The sequence below is a fragment of the Thermobia domestica genome, chromosome 6 (assembly GCF_964235325.1).
Source record: "Thermobia domestica chromosome 6, izTheDome1.hap1.1, whole genome shotgun sequence".
NCBI lineage: Eukaryota > Metazoa > Arthropoda > Insecta > Zygentoma > Lepismatidae > Thermobia > Thermobia domestica.
In genome coordinates this window covers 131,832,115-131,848,714 of record NC_137459.1, presented here as the reverse complement: position 1 = coordinate 131,848,714, position 16,600 = coordinate 131,832,115, and the positions used below count along the sequence as shown (strand labels likewise).

At 38.5% G+C, this 16,600-nt stretch overlaps 2 protein-coding genes across 5 annotated transcripts in view; one reads left to right on the top strand and one right to left on the bottom strand.

Annotated features, from left to right (window-relative positions):
• LOC145688213 (uncharacterized) overlaps positions 1 to 16,600 on the top strand; it is a 392,276-nt gene that overhangs the window by 24,765 nt on the left and 350,911 nt on the right. The window lies entirely within an intron of this gene.
• On the bottom strand, positions 12,951 to 13,289 carry LOC145687305 (uncharacterized). The gene has a single exon (XM_081760768.1). The coding sequence runs from the start codon at positions 13,287 to 13,289 to the stop codon at positions 12,951 to 12,953; it is 339 nt and encodes a 112-aa protein (XP_081616894.1).

The following is a 16,600-nucleotide window of genomic DNA, read 5'->3' as shown; positions in this document are numbered from 1 at the left end:
ATTTTTTCTTGGGGTGACTAATTTTGTATATTGAGTGAACTCAGAATTACGAGACAATCTTGATTTTAACACATTTTAAAATGAATGGCATTCATTTCAAAATCTGAACCAATTTTTCGCATAGTAAAGAGAAGGAAATGCCTACTTTACGTAGATAAGGCGAAGTTAATTAATGGCGAAAGAAGTGCAAAATCAGAGTGTAAATGCTTAAGTTAATCATAGAAGATTCAATATTCTAAGGTTCAAATTTGATACTCTTTTCTCTATTCTGCGTATCCTGTTTTTCTCCATGATTATATCTAAAATTATGTTGTTAAATTAAGCACTTCTGTTGGTTAGTGAGAGATGTTTAGAAATATCAATATACAGTTTGTTACACACATTTAGTATCTTGACAGTTATAACTAATTCTCTGGTTTAATATTAAGTTCTTGATCTTTCCATGCCCTTCCGTATTCTATTCTAGAACTCCAGGCCCTATTTTCTTTCAGTCTGAAAATTTTTCTCTCAGTTTCTAACAAGAGTCGGCATCATTACTTATACGAGCGGTCGCAGTATTACAGCAAAAATATTTAAACACATCTTTCCCTAGAGAATCTCTGAACTATGTGTAATGCAATTTTGAGAAATTAAGATCGTATGTCTTTGTTTCACAAAATTAACTTTCGGAATATAACATGTTATTCAAGTAATTAGATTAATGAAAGATATATATATATATGTAGAGAGAGAGAGAGAGAGACCCAACTCAAAATTGTGTGCTTTGTGAACCGTTTCGATATACCAAGTGCTCGCAGATGGTGTTTGCCCCCTTTCTCGCGTATATACACCGATGACTGTGGTCATCCGATAGTAGTCATTCCATTATCTTACATATAACATACCAACACAATTAATTTTGAGTACAGATAAATTCAGTATTTTTTTCTTCAATATTCGAGACCGGATTTTGCCTTGTCTCTGTCTCGTATCGACGTTCAGTCTCGGTCTTGATTTATAAGTGGTCATCTTGATCCCGGTCTCGGTCCCTTCCCTAAGTACTAGAAATCTACTGTTATTTCCAGTTTCAGTATTGATTTCCATACTGCAAAAGCGGTATGAGTTAGAGATATGTGGCATCGGTGTCCCCAAGCTTAAAGTTACAACTTGACCTTTATCCCTCTATTCAAACCTGGTGTGGTAAAATAAGATATTTCCGATTTCAACATCAATTTCTGTAGTTTTTTTTTCTTTTTTTTTTTAAGTATGTAGTTAGCTTCAGTTTGGTTAGTTGGAGTTTAACATTCGATTTCAGCATCAAGGCTTTACGAGACATGAACCTACGGTTTAAGGTGGAATCCAATCCTTCATAATGTGTTCGTGCTTTTCCATCGGAGATCGAACTCGGGACCCTGTGTAGCAAGAATTTCACACACTGCCACTAGGCCAGCGGGAAGGACTGTGAATAGATAGCAAAAATATTAAAAAAAAAAAAAAAAAAAAAAGATTCAGTGTACTGCATGGATAGTTTGCATCTCCTACTTTATTCACCTATCACAGTCGGAAATAATTAAAATTACTATTATTTCAGTTTTCAATGATGACCAAAGAGCAAAAACTGTAAGTTAACGAAAAATATACATTTTATATGGGTTCAATGTCTCTAGCATAGGTTTCACTTCAATCTTTGTCCGTCTATTCAAAATAGAAATGGTGGAAGTCGACCTTTTCTGTTTCAGCGCTGATCGCTATAGTAGAAAACCGTATCAGATAATGAGAGGCAGTTTTTTTATTAATTCTGTCTTTACGGGTAGTTTCATCTCCGAATTTATTCCCGTATTTAATCGGAAATGTAAGAATGAACTACCACTTCTGGTTTCAATATTGATTCCTACAGACCGAGAACGGTAATAGGCGACAACCTTTCTTTTATACTGTATATATGGAATCAAGATCCCAAGAATTGATTTCGTCTCACCTATTATTCTTCTACTACAACGGGAAGTAGTTAAAGCTAGTACAATACCCGGTTTTAATAGTTGTTCCATATATCAACAGTTCCAAGAGATAGAGGGCCGCGTTGGCTCAATAGTAGAGTACTCACCCCTAGTACATGGTGTCTCTGGTTCGTTCTAATTTCGTGTCAACTGAACTTTGTAGTGGATAAATACCGTTTGTGTGGGTTTTCTCTGGGTTCCCTCGTTTCCTTCCACTATCATCATTTTACCATTTCGTTCATTCTGATCATCACAGTCTCTTTTACTCTCGGAGCATAATTGTGGAACCTTAAACTTTAAATTTAAGCTCATTTCATTTTTGTAAGAGATAGCGAGAAACTATTTTCTGTTTGGAGTTGGCATCTGAAGAAAAGATTACGTCTCTGACTTTCTCCCTTTATTGCAACCGGATGTTTCGTAATCCTCGGACGTTAAACTAAAAGAAAATTGCATAGTTTAGAAGTCAACCATAGTGTCAAAATGTGAAACAGAACTCATTTTATTGGGAGTAGGTAGGAGTCTGGGTGGAAAGTGTAGGGGAAACTGGCCTAAAATGACATACCAGTTTTATTAACGTGAATAAATCAATAACCAAAAGTTATTTTTTGTTCTAAGTACCAGTACATCATAATGTAACTACTCGAATTATATCTTGCTTTGGAAGTAATAATCTCTCTGTAATTAATGTTTGTTTTCTTTTTTGGCTCAATGTGTCATTTTAGGCTTATACTTGGATAAAATGACACATTTTTCCCTAAACGCGTAATAAATGTTACAAAATTAATCCAGTGTGATAAAAATATTTTTAATATATAGTTCATTGCTACTTTCATTATTACTTGTTAGTATTGCAAAATAACAAATATACATTCTGAAATACAATGTGAAAAAGGTGTCGATTTATGCACGTAGGTACTTTTGTTTCTAGTTACTATTACGAATTTCCATTTTCTTCTTAAAAAAAAAAATATTGTGCTAATAAGGAAAATATTTTTTTCTCTTTAAAAATATTGTAAGAATAACAAATTTAGAGAAAATACACTGCGATAACTTGCAAATGTGAAGGGAATATTATATCAAATAGAATATCATTTTTGTGGACAAAAGTTAATAACAGAGTTCACAAAAAATACTTTTGTTTTAGCAGAAACTTTTTTTCTGCACTGGTAACATCTCAATCAAAGTTCTATTCGACAGGACACAGAGAATAACTCGTTACAATAGAGACATGGACAATCTTCATCATTGTCGTTGTTCGCGAAGAGTTCGTCCTCATTCATATTTTAAGCACATAGATCTAGTTTTCTACCCACTTGCCTTGTTGACTTCCTCATGTCCTTTTTAGTTTTCTCTGCCTTTTTTCCTTCAGTGCATTAAGGTATGTAGTGCTAGTGAGAATTGCAGATTCATAAATCCTGGTTCTTCTTAGGAAGCCTGCATAAGCCATCGAAACTGGGGAAGTCTCTTTCACTGGCACGATCCTCTGAAAGCAGGGTGGATTGCTGTGAAACACGGGCTTCATTAGATATGACTGGTCCCTTTTTCTAAGAAGTAGAATCATCGAACACCGATGTGGATCCGTTATTTTGGGGTCCAGCAGTTTTATTTGAGCTCTCAACTGGTTCTGATGACAATGGAATATTCGTTGTTTCTGCTGGTGCAAACAGATGGTCCTGAAAGACATTGGAATCAATGGTTCACAAACATGTCTTTCGATATCCACTCTCTGCATTATAAGACACACAATTACAATTCCATTTTCTTTGGAAAAATAAGAACCTCCAAGTTCTTGTGACTGGAATGTCCATCTACAATGAGCAAAACCTCCTCCATATTAGGTTCCACAAACGAACCAAAATGTTTCGAAACTAAGAAATATTTCACCGGTCATCCAGCCAGGTTCTTGTGCAAGTCCAAAAGTACCAGTAGGTGTACTATCGACTAATTCATTTTTCCAATTTTTCCTAGGGCAGTTACTTAGAGGCAACCTTTATTCGTTTCCATAATTCCAAAACACAGGGAGGAAAGAGAAAATGAAAGGGTAAAATGACATACCTTATAATAAAACGACATGCTGTGTCATTTTGCCCTAACGCTGGCATGTCATTTTACCCTTCAACAGTTGATCAAGCAGAAATAGCCAACAACCAAGTTCTTTCTTTTCACATCTTTTAAAACGCTGCGTTGCCTATCTATAATCCCACGATTGAAATGTTAAAACAACACTACGTTTTTGAACTACAAGCGACTAGAAAAGAATATACAAATATTTGGGATACTTAATTTTCAAAAATAATTTCTCACGACGTCTATACCAAAACTTCAGTACTCCAATTTGCAGAGGGTCACTGTTGTCATTTCCACGCTTACCTTAAAACTTCTCAGAGCTCTTCTTTGCACCAATCGTTCAAAACCCCTGGTATGTCGTTTTATCATAGTATGCCATTTTAGGCCAGTTTCCCCTATATCGATATACTGTAATCAAGTATACTGGAAGTATACTGTAGTTTAATCAAGTGAATTGCTGGAAGAATGAGGAGAGTTCTTCCTCTATAAAGAAACAAAAGTATTTTAGGGCAGATGTGTTTATATGGGTGTGGACTGTAAAATTCTTGTGTGATGGTTTTCTTCTCAAGTACAAGTGATAACTCCATAAAAGTCTTTAATTCGCTTACTGACTATATTAAAAACTAGCATCAATTAACCGCTTCGCTGGGTTAAAATGAAAATTTAAATGTACAACTCCGTATCTCATGTGTTTGGTACCCGTGAAATATGTTGCTTTCGTTTTTAGTGGCACCGATTTAAACGGCATCAGAAAAATAAGTGTTCATCTCAGTGACCCAGAAAACTATGTATTCGACATTAATATTGGTCATTTTCGATCATTTTTATGTATCTCCCCCTTTCCCAAGTTGCGGGCTGAATTTGGTTTTAAACAGAATCGGAAGTGTTACTGTTCATCTCAAGGACCCCAAAAACTATGAATCACACACTAATATCGGCCATTTTCGATCATTTGTATATATCTTCCCCATCTCCTCCTCCATGTTTCGGGGCATAGCTTCGAAAGTGTCACCGGTCATCTCAGTGATCCCGGAAACTATAAATTCGACACTAATAATGGGTTATATTTTGTCAGTTTTATGAATTTCCCTTTCCCCATCCCCAAAATGTGGGGATGAATTTGGATGTAAACGTGATTGAAAGTGTCACTGTTCATCTCAGCGACCCCAAAAACCATGGATTCACTGATATTGGTCATTTTAGATCATTTATATATATATATATATATATATATATATATATATATATATATATATATATATATATATATATATAATATCCTTCCTTCCCCTCTCCCAAGTTGCGGGGGTGAATGTTCGGGGGGTAGAAACAGATTGTCCATGTCCGTATAACTGAGTAATGTCCGTAGAAAGGAGGATCCTTTTCTATAATAATACATGCATACATACTTACCGAGATAAAAATGTTTGCCCGTATTATTGACGTGTTTCCTATTGAAAGGTATGCGTTAGATGTTTCACTGTATTGTGAAGAGTCTTAATAGAGTAGGCCCTAATAGTGCAGTCGTTTTAGGTCAAAATATCCCATTACCTTGAAAAACTCATAGAAGCATGGAACTTCATATATATTTAGTTGAATCCCTGAGGAACATACTAAAAGTCTTCGAAAAAATGTGCTATAATCACCAACTTGGAAAATGGCGACCAAAAGCAAGTGTTTTCGGAATTTTCTAGAAAATGGTCCTTCTTAGTGAAAAACGTTAAACAGAAAATGTACAACTTTTCTTCTATTTTTTAAATATATAATTTCCGTTAAGGCAGAATTTCAGGTTAATGGTTTCGACAAGCGAACACAAAGTTCAGTTGTATTTAATATGCAATAGCTCGTAAGATTTTCCATATAAATACGACATTCTTGTAGTAAATTGCACTTATAAAAGGTAACCAAAAAGTTACGTTTTGTTTTTTTCACCCACCACCTTCCAACATTGATATGTCGCCTAAGACGTACCTGGAAGATCAAAAATAGTCCCCATCAGCATCGACGACCTTCTGCCAACGTTCTGGAAGGCAATGGATTCCATCACGATAGAACTTGGTGGGCCGTGAAGCGAAGAAGTTACCAAGTGCATTTTGCACCTCTATTAGGGGTTTGAACTAGCGTCCTCTAAGATGATTGTCCAAGAAATGGAACAGGTGATAATCAGACGGTGCAATGCCCGGGGAGTATGGCAGATGCAATAGTGTTTCTCATCTAAGGCGAAGAATGGTGTCCCGGGTCATCCTAACCACTTGGGGCGAAGCGTTGTCCTGTAACAGGAGGACCACTTTGCGATTGATAAGTGCTGGCACCAGAGTTTTGAATATTTTTTTTTCAACTCGGCTCAACTGCTGACAGTACACAGCTGCATTGATCTGACCAGCTAATAAGAGTTTCCGGTGCACGATGCTGCGAGCAGTCCACCAAACACACAGGAGGACCTTCTTCTGGTGCAGTACTGGTTTCGGCTGTTCTGGAAACTGTTCATGGGATGCTAATCAATGATGACGGTGCAGTGGAGCTTTGTAAAGGACTCACTTCTCATCACATGTCAACACCCTGTCCAGAAATTGCCCCTTCCTCGGACGAGACAGCAAAGAAACAGCGGTGTCTGCTCGCGTTGCCTTCTGGCCCGAAGTCAAATCATGTTGGACCCACCGACCCAACTTGTAGTGCTTCCCAAGTTGATAAAGGTGCTGCCGAATTGTTTCTCCATTCACACTGAATTGTAGTCCCAGTTCCTCACATGTCTGGCCACTGTTCGCCTCAATTGCTGCCTGAAAATTTTCATTTTGTATATGTGTTGGTCTTCCGGCACGTGGTGCGTCTTCGACTGTTTCGTCACCGTCCTTATACTTGTTAACCCACCGCTGTACTGTCCACAGTCACGACACCCTCACCAAAGGCCTGGCATATCTTCCGCGTTTGACTCCAGTTTGATCTCGTACAGCATACACGCCCGTATGACGCTCAGTGGAGATCCCATGTTTACTATGTCCTTACCTAAGTTTACAGTGTAACTGAACCGGATATACTAACAACTGACCTTCGCTTTATCTCCATTCACATTCAACTCACAGTGTGAGGGCCAATGTAACACTGTCCTCCACAAAAAGCGACAGAACTTTCTTGGTTACCATTATATATTTCACAACCTCTCATTCGCCATCACGCGCCTATGACTTGGGAGACCCGGGTTAGATTCCCGGTGGGAGTTCATGTGGTTCAGATTGTATGTTAATCACTAAGTCCACGTCTCACATAGCCTCGCTGCTGAACGGGACCTTAAACTCAAAATCTACTAAACTCTCATTCATCATCAGACAGATTTTCAATAGTTTGTCCAGAATTTGCACACGATAACCCTTCAGAGTGTAGACACATGGCAAAACACTGCAGCCTAGCATTCCAACATTGTCACCTGTTAGTGCAGTTAAATTTGCAGTTGCACGAAGTAAATGTTAACAGTTAGGTGGAGCAGGGCGTTTGGTCATGCACAGGGGGCTAAGGTGCTTCCAGTTTTTATCCAGCTCCAAGTAGTAGGTTCCATAGCTTTCTCTTTCTGTTCCTGGAAGGAGAGCTGAGCTGCTGGAGTCTTGACGAGACGAGAGATCTTCCAATAGAAAAAATGAAATGAAATCTTTGAGTTTTACATCCCACGATTTTGCCGGTTAGGCTAAAGGAGACGGTGATGTGTAATGAATGAAATGGTGGAATGAAGAAAGTGGGAGGAAACGGGAGAATCCCGAGGAAACTCACGCACACGTTGTCCACCACAAAGTTCACTTGACGAGGGTTTGGATCGAACCCGGAACCCCAAGCACCAGAGGTGAACGCTCTACCACTGAGCCACCGCGGCCCGATCTTCCAATAGAAACAGGTACACATTTTGAGATATGACTTTCATTACATCTGTTCGAGAAGAGACAACTTAAACACTTATTTCGTTGGCAAGCCTATTCGTGAACTTTATTCGAGGCTTCATGATTCATCTGAAATCAAAGCCAGGATGACACGAAGATGATGCACGTAGTTTTACAACTTCTCCACGAGGGTACACTTCCATTATGGAACACTCTACGTTAGAAAAAATATTGATATTTGAAAAAGAGTAAGATAAGTACTTTTGAATTTCAGTGTTTTCTTTTCTTTTTGAAGTGTAAACAAGCTGAGAGTATGTTAAATATTCTATGAAAACAACACACATTGTCATTAATCTTTTTTTTTTTTAAAGAGTTGTTTCACAAGTGACTTTTATAGCAAATTGTCGTATTTTGTGTGTGCGGATTCATAAGTCTATTACGTCTAACGGTTATAACAGGTATCGGTTCTAACAAGTCTATCGGTTTTAACGGTTCATACGGGTTACACGAGTCATATGGGTCTATAACAGGTCGGGCGGCCCAGACCTGAGCTCGCATTCTATCAGATAAAACCGAATGCATCGGGTAAGGAGCGAGCGGGATATACCCATTTACCCGAAAATTTCGAGGATTAATTCCAACCAGCAATCCATCCCTTTTTTTTGTATATTTTATCGGACTTTTTTTGGTTTTCGTATCATAATGTGACTTGAAGGATGTATGGAACTGCTCTTCGTTTATGGTACTTAAGCTGAACTTTTAACAACTACGAATGTTTTAGCAACTGAATTGAGTCGTTACGCAGCAGCGAATTCAATACTTGTGCATAAAGATAATTCGGTATACATATATCTTCGGGACTTTTACTATCGAAACTTGAGTAATTGAAAGTTATAAAGTAGGATTGTTGAAGTGAAATGAAACCTTTCGAGTAATTTCCCACGGTTATGTTCTTAAGGCTAAAGGATGCTAATAATAAAGGAAAATGAATGGTTAATTATGAACGAATGTAGGGGAAAGCAGGAAAACCCACAGACACTGCCGTCCTCAATAAGCCTGTATGGACAGAAATGGAACCAAGGAAAATCTCAAATCCAAGAGGAGTGTTGTAAATCTGTACTTTCCAAAGTGGGATGGTTGATGTACCGTCAAACGGGGCAATGCTGATACACTTTTTGGTAAAAAGTATGTAACTTCAAATACAGCTGGAATTGCAAAGAAAATTATTTTATGTACATTCTTCCTAGATCTTCACATTAACACAAAAATTGGATTAATTAGTGTTAATATATTACAGAAATAATGATAATTAGTACTGTATCAGCATTACCCCGACGGGGAAATGCTAATACAGTCAGTTGAATTGCCATTATCGTGACGTAGGTGTCCCTCAGTGGAGCAATGGTGATACAGCAGGAACGTGCTCTTTCAGCTGATTCTGTAAATATGTAACATGACATACTTCTGGAAGATTTTGTCCGTTTACATACAGGTCACATGGAAAATGGAAGTTGTGCAAGATAGAACTTCTATTAGGCGAATTGGGTAACAAACTAGTGAACTGAACCAAAATACTTTCAGCCCTTAATGTACCAAGGAGCATGACTTCTCCAAAAAATGAAACCTAACAAAAATTATACATTCCAAAAAACATTGAAAATGAACACTGGAAAACAAATATTAAATACAGCTTTTCTGCTTCTGTAAATGTAGTACATCTAATAATGAACGTTTGCTGCTGATCCGTTGTGTACTATATACATATTGTAAAATTCTTTCAGTCTAAAGAGTTAGAGGAATTATTGTACACGGGAATTTGAACTTTCCCATCACCTTTTATTATAAAATTGTCTTCTTAAATACAAAAGGCAGTTCCACTAATAATTTTGGTAAAATAAAGAAAGGAACCCAATGACCAAGCGTCTTAGGGCTTTTGCAGGTGAGGTTCCTCTCGGTGACCAGGCGTCGTGAAAGGGGTTAAGCTTAGGTGTCTCGGTGACCGAGCGTCGTGAGAGAGGATAGGAACCCAATGACCGTGCGTCTTAGTGCTTAAGGATAGGTACCTCTCGGTAACCAAGCGTCGTGAGAGGGTTTTAGGTGGTTTGATCAACCTGGGTAGATTGATGCTCGATGATGCGTGCCGCTCTGTCTTATCCTGGAGTGTCGGCTGCCATCGGCGATCTCCGTCTTGCCGACTGCTGGTGAATGTAGGCGACTCCTCTTCGGATCCGTCGTCTGCATTGTTTTTGTTTATTATTAACACGTGTAGTACACATGGTTGTCGCATGTTATGGGGACATGCGGAACCTTACACCCCCGGGGCGTAGAAAAAAGTAAGCCATAGGATTATTTTTTGCCATTATGTAGAATCTGCATATCGGTCGCAGTATACACTGGAAATGCAGTAAAACACTTAAACACAAAAGCAAAGTTAAAAGCATTGGTCACTGATATAACACTGGATGAGACACTAAGTTGAAGTTGAAGTTAAAGCACTGACAGTATGTCCTCTAATCTAAGCAGGATCCATATATTACCTCATCTCCCTCAAAGGAGAGGCTGTCGAAGCTCTGGCAGTTATAGTTAGTATTTATACACTAGGTCATTAATAGTAATGCCCGTAGTATGTTGTGAAGTTCGCACGGCATATGGTGCTATTATAGAAGTTTTTAATATCGGTCTAGTTCTTACTAGTTGTAGGAAATGGATGACAACACATATAATGGTTAAAGTCACTACTTAGAGAAACGTAGTCATGCCGGAAGAAAGTTTGTCAACTGATAATCCTGAATTTCTGAACACTTTGTATATATAGTTTATTGTGTGAGTGACAGTCAATCATATGATTCGCGGCGGAGGAGCGAAAAATGTTGCTGGCCTTGTGAAGTCCATTCGCTCGAGGCGGAAAGAAAAATGCTGGCTTGCAATTTTGGTCGTTGAAGGAAATTGTACGCATGCAGGCAGTGCGGATGACAGAATGCTGGGATGTGAGGAATTGTAAGAGAGGAAGAAAGACATGGGATTTGTTTTAATGTGAATACTACGATACGTACTAAATTTGGTCACTTCAAATAGCCATATCATGTCATAGCTTGTTTACTGCTATCCGATGTTTGGTTCTTTTTTTCGTTTTCTCTCTGCCGCTGAAATATGAAGAGTGCGCGGTGCGTGTCGCTGGTCCGTATCTGCTGGAATCATGATATTCTTGTTTTCCTCTCTTCTCTTCTAATCTTCATAGCTGTTGCGTTCGTCATCATTATCCCTGTATCTGTTTTTCGTCGTCATAAGATGGTTTAATTCTGTCGATGGAAATATTCTGTCTCCCTGAAATTGTTGGGCATGCGAACTCGGTAGAGATTATTATTTAGCTTTGAAAGTATTGTGGCCGGCCCGCAGTACCTGTCGGCCCATTGTGATGATTCTTCGACCCTTTGAAACGGGATTAAATTAATACTTTATCTCCATTGTGGAAGGTTTCTAGCTTATGTTTTTTGTCAAAATACTTTTGCTGTTCGTGAGCCTTTAGTAAATTTTGCCGTGTTTTTCTCTTAGTTTTACAAGTTGGTCTCGTTGCAGCTGTAGCTGAGTAGTAGTCTGTAATTGGCAATCGCTGATTGTCGTAGGTTCGTACCCGTACATTAAAAGTAAGCTTGATTTCTTCGTACCTAATTGGACGAAACTGTTTACACCAGAAGTAATGTGAGGTAGTAGTTTTGGCCATTTTTCATGATTTTGTTAAACGAAAAATTTTAAGGAATTCTTTTAAGTTTTATTCATGACCTCAACTAATCCTATATCCTGGTGATTGAAAGCAGGGCAGAACTTAAATTCAAAGATATATATCTGCTAGTTTTCGAAATTTCTTCGCTCTGTGTACTGGGTGTTTGTCCAGATGAAGGAAACGAAAGGCGCCAAATTTTAAAATAATTTCTTCCAGTAAGAATTGTTCAATTGTATCTGCCGTGATGCTGTTAACAGCTTTCGTCACTATATAACGAGTGCTTGTTTCGATGGCAACTGAAACGTATTTTGGTTTCCCTTCTTCATGTGGATAAGGTCCTAAATTATCAAACATGCATCGAGTTCTCCTTGTGGCTTTTTCGGGATTTTCTTTAAAAGTTGACCCTCTACAGTTCTTCTAAACGCTAAGTGTGACTTCATGTTTGGCATATAGTACTTATTGAGGACGATCTTATATGTCTTCGAAAACCCGAAATGAGGCGCTGACGGGTCTTTGTTAATAGATTCGAACCACTGTCCTGCCAAACTTTTCGGAATACACAAAAGAGAAAGTAATCCAAGTTCTGGATGTTTTTGTGTACGATACAGTAAGTTGTCTTTTAAACGAAAATACTTAGCTGCTCTCATGGTAGAACTTTTTTTCGGTTCTTTCCCTTCCAAAACTGCTATTATGTCAGCGTACGAGTCACCTTTGCGCTGTTCCTCCCATAAGTTCTGCAAAGGTCCTGGTTGTTGTATTTGAAGAATGGGTTCTTCTAAAGAATTAGAGCGGTATGCATGTAAATCCTCGGTTGTCTGATGTAGGTCCGTGAGTTCCGGAGTATCAATGTTGTTTTGTTCTAAGCGGCTGATGATATCGGCCGGGTGCTTCTTTCCTTCAATATGGCAGATATCAAAATTATAGTCAGCTAAGAAAAGTCTATAGCGTGTATATTTTTTACCCTGTCCGGGTGCGTACGCAGATAAGTTAGACATTTTGCGTCTGTAAACAATTTAAATTTACGATTAAGTAGGAAATATCTGAATTTACGCAGAGCATAAATAATAGCGTATAGTTCTTTTTGCCAGACTGAACTTTTAGACTCGCTAGTTGTAAGGCGACGGGTGCAATAGGAGACAATCTTTTCTTCGTCTGTTTGGGGGTTATAACAGGCCAATACCCCCCAATTGCGAGGAGCTCGCGTCAGTGCAGAGCCTTATCTCCACTTTTCGTCGAAATGGTAGAGATGGAACATTCAAGATGTCCTCTTTCAGATTCTCAAATAATTCATTATGTTTTTCGGTCCATTTAAATTTTGCATTTTTAATAAGGAACTGTTGAAACTTCTACCTTGGCCGTGAAGTCCTTAATATGACTCCGAAGATAAGAGCAAAGGCCTATAAAGCTCTTGAGTACTCGTTTAGTGGTGAGCTTCTTAAAATTCTTGACCTTATTTGCTATTTTCGGTGAGATGCTTATCTTTTTTCCGGACACAAGGAATCCTAATACTGGGAGAGCCTTCTTGGGATTGGCTCTAAAGTCATGCTTCCGTAATTTTTGGAATAAAAGCTCCAAATCTGAGAGTTGTTCCGACGTATATGAACCAATCACGATGTCATCTGCAAAATTGGTTATGCGTTTTGGTACACCGTCTAATAGCATTTTAATTACGATAGTCAAAGATTGAGAACTTGAGCAGTGGCCCTTTACGCATCTATGAAATTTAAAGCTTTTGCGTGTATGGTTCACCTCAAAAGTTATGTATTTAGTGCTTTTTGGATGCAATAAGATTTGGAAGTACGATTGAGAAATGTCCAGGGTTGAAAGTGGGGTTTTCCCTTTTAAAACCTGCAAAACTTCTGTAGACTGGAATGGTATGCTTAAATATTCGGTGTAACTATTACATGCCTGGAGATTCAACACAAGTCTGAGTTCTGAACTGTTTGGCTTTTTGATCGAAATTGGAGACGAAGAGTAATTACTCGTCTGTGTCTGTTATGATTTTGGCATCTATCAGTTGTTGTATCTATCAATTTGTTCTTTTATTCCTAATGGAATAGATGGGGAGCGGTGATGGAACGACGCGCGCGATCTATGCGTATTTTGTACTTGTACTCCCTAAAATAACCTATATCCTCTACACTGTATGAAAAACATCCCTGTATTTGTATAATAAGTTGATTACAGCTATTCGCTGGTATTCCGGTAAATCAGGTTTTATATTAAAAAGGTCAATGTTGAAAGTTTTAGCGGTCTGTTTTAATCTTTCCTGCATCTCTTCTTGTGTTCTAAATTGATGTTTTTTCATGTTTTTTATTTTGAAAGAAAATTATTCCACGTCCTCCTTTGTATACGCCACTGGTGTGCCTTTATTTAAAGTTATGCTTGCTGTTGGATTTGAGATTAATAACGTAAGGTCGTTATTCGCTATTTTCATGGTCATTGCCGCCAATCCATATAGTTCTATGATTGCAGTGGAGTAATGATGTAAAATGCTACGTCATGATTTTTCTTCGGAATTGAAACAGGGAAGTAGAAATTTATTTCGCTGGGATCGTAATTTTACTAGCTGTGATTACGTTTGCATTTCTCTGCAAGTCCAAAGGATGAGTAGTTTCTTGTGACATTTCTTCCGTTTCTTTTTTTCCTTAGGAAAAGTAGACTTCCGAGGTTTTCTATATAACAATATGGAATTATTCTCCAGGTCTATTTGAGAAAAAAGTCTAGTGAGATTGTCGTTCCTAAAAATCGGACTGAAGTCCGCATCTATAATGCGAAAATAATGTGAAAAAGTTGTGGTGCAAATTTTAAATTTAATTAGAGCTATTTCCTTCAAAGTCAGAACTCCGTTAGCGATGCCTTTGATACGAGTCTGAAATGGTATTAATTTGCAATTTGAGGGTATGTCTTGTCTAGACCATAAACTAAGACTGGATCCAGTGTCTATTATTATCTGGCAGACTGCTTGAACTTACTGTAATATTAAGCAATAATTTATTATTTTCTGTCCCCCAGCTTAACATGTTCTCGGCGATCGTTGTTAGTCGCCTGGGTGAAAAAATTGTCCTCCGTATCGTTAAAAGTTTCCGCTGTTGCCTGTTCTTTTTGAATGTGATGCTTTTTTTATTGTGGTAGTTTGAGTGGCCCGAGCCGACTTTTCTGAAGTGGCCCGCGAGGCTTGACTTTGGCCTGCAAGCCCATCTATGCGTTTCCTTGGTTGGAATTTTTTGGATTATTCCAACACGTTGATGCACCGTGGTTCTTCTTATATTGCACACACAGATACTTTATCGCTTTATACAAAATTTTTATTTTTCCTATCAGAGTTATTCCCTTTGTTGGTATTTTTTGCGCCCACCTTTTGTCCGTTTCCTTGACGATGTCTTCCCCCGTTATTACGTCTATAGTTTTAATGGCGTTCTGTGCCACCATTAGTGATAATTCGGCCATTTGATTGGCTAGTTTAATGAGATCCGTATGTGGGGTGATGTGAGGGCGGGTTTTGACTTTGGTGGGGGTGCGGATTTAAGACTTCAGGCTGAGTGGAAGTTGTCTGTGGAGGGGAAATATTTTGCAATGGAGGTGCAGAAGGTAACGATTGCGAATAACAAGGAGCAGGTTGGATGTGATGCACAGTAGAAGTTGGTTGTTGTACATAGGTTGGCAAATATGAATTATGATTCGTTTGGTTATGAAAGTCGTACAAAGGAAATGTTCAGGGGTAGTCAGGTTGACCGATTAAAGAATGAATTGCCTGTGACAGTTCCACATAATTCCTCTTCTGCATGAGGTCGTGAGCCTTTTCCAACTCATGAAGTCGATCCTGCAGCCACTGGACTGTTTGAAAGGATTCCAATGCTATCTTCTGTAGTAAATTTCGTTGTCATCCCAATGAAAGAAAATTGATTTTCTGTTCCTCCGAAGCCTCTGGCATTAGCTGTCTAATGCCCCTTAATTTCGTTAAGAAATATGAATCGACCGACTCATTTTCGTTTTGCTGCATTCGGAAAATTTCTAGTTCCGCCTTATACGCTCGTAAATTTGGACGAGACAATGAAATTAATTTAGTTTTAAGTTGGTCGTAATTTAGAGTGTTAAATTGATTCTGATTTTGTAATTGTAAAACAAAATCGAGAGCTACATCCTGTAAATACATCGGGAGAATTTCTTTCTTCTTTCGGGGGTCCATGCCTGGAGTAAAGCCAAATGATCGAATAACATGAAAAATCGATCCGGGTCGTCTGTACTTTGACCAGAATATCTAGTTAGATGAGGAATATTAACAGGCGTACGGGATTCTGATTCTGCCATATTATTATCACCCTCTTTATACGTATTGTTTCCAGATCTAGTTGTCGGCATAAATACCTGCCAGCCTATAGCGAATCAATTTACCGCTAAGAGGAATGAGAGTACATATTACAATACAGATATTTTTATATAATCCTGCTTTAGTAACACCAATACTAATACTGTAGTTTTAAAAGTTTCTAAGTCCGTTTTTCCGTTAATAAAAAGAGCGTCCCGTAGGAAAGTCCTTTTAATGTTTGTAAATAGTCGCCGACGCATCTATCATGTGAAATTTTTTTCAGTCTAAAGAGAGAGAGCAATTATTGTACACGAGAATTTGGACTTTCCCATCACCTTTTATTATAAAATTGTCTTCTTAAATACAAAAGGTATACAAAAGGCAGTTCCACTAATAATTTGGGTAAGAGAAAGAAAGGAACCCAATGACCAAGCGTCTTAGGGCTTTTGCAGGTGACGTTCCTCTCGGTGACCAGGCGTCGTGAGAGGGGTTAAGCTTAGGTGTCTCTCTCGGTGACCGGGCGTCGTGAGAGAGGATAGGAACCCAATGACCGTGCGTCTTAGGGCTTAAGGATAGGTACCTCTCGGTGACCAAGCGTCGTGAGAGGGGTTTAGGTGGTTTGATCAACCTGGGTAGATTGATGCTCGATGATACGTGCCGCTCT

What these genes read in the sequence shown, in the direction of transcription:
- LOC145687305 (XM_081760768.1), bottom strand. Translation starts at nt 13,289, where the DNA reads ATGCTATTAGACGGTGTACCAAAACGCATAACCAATTTTGCAGATGAC.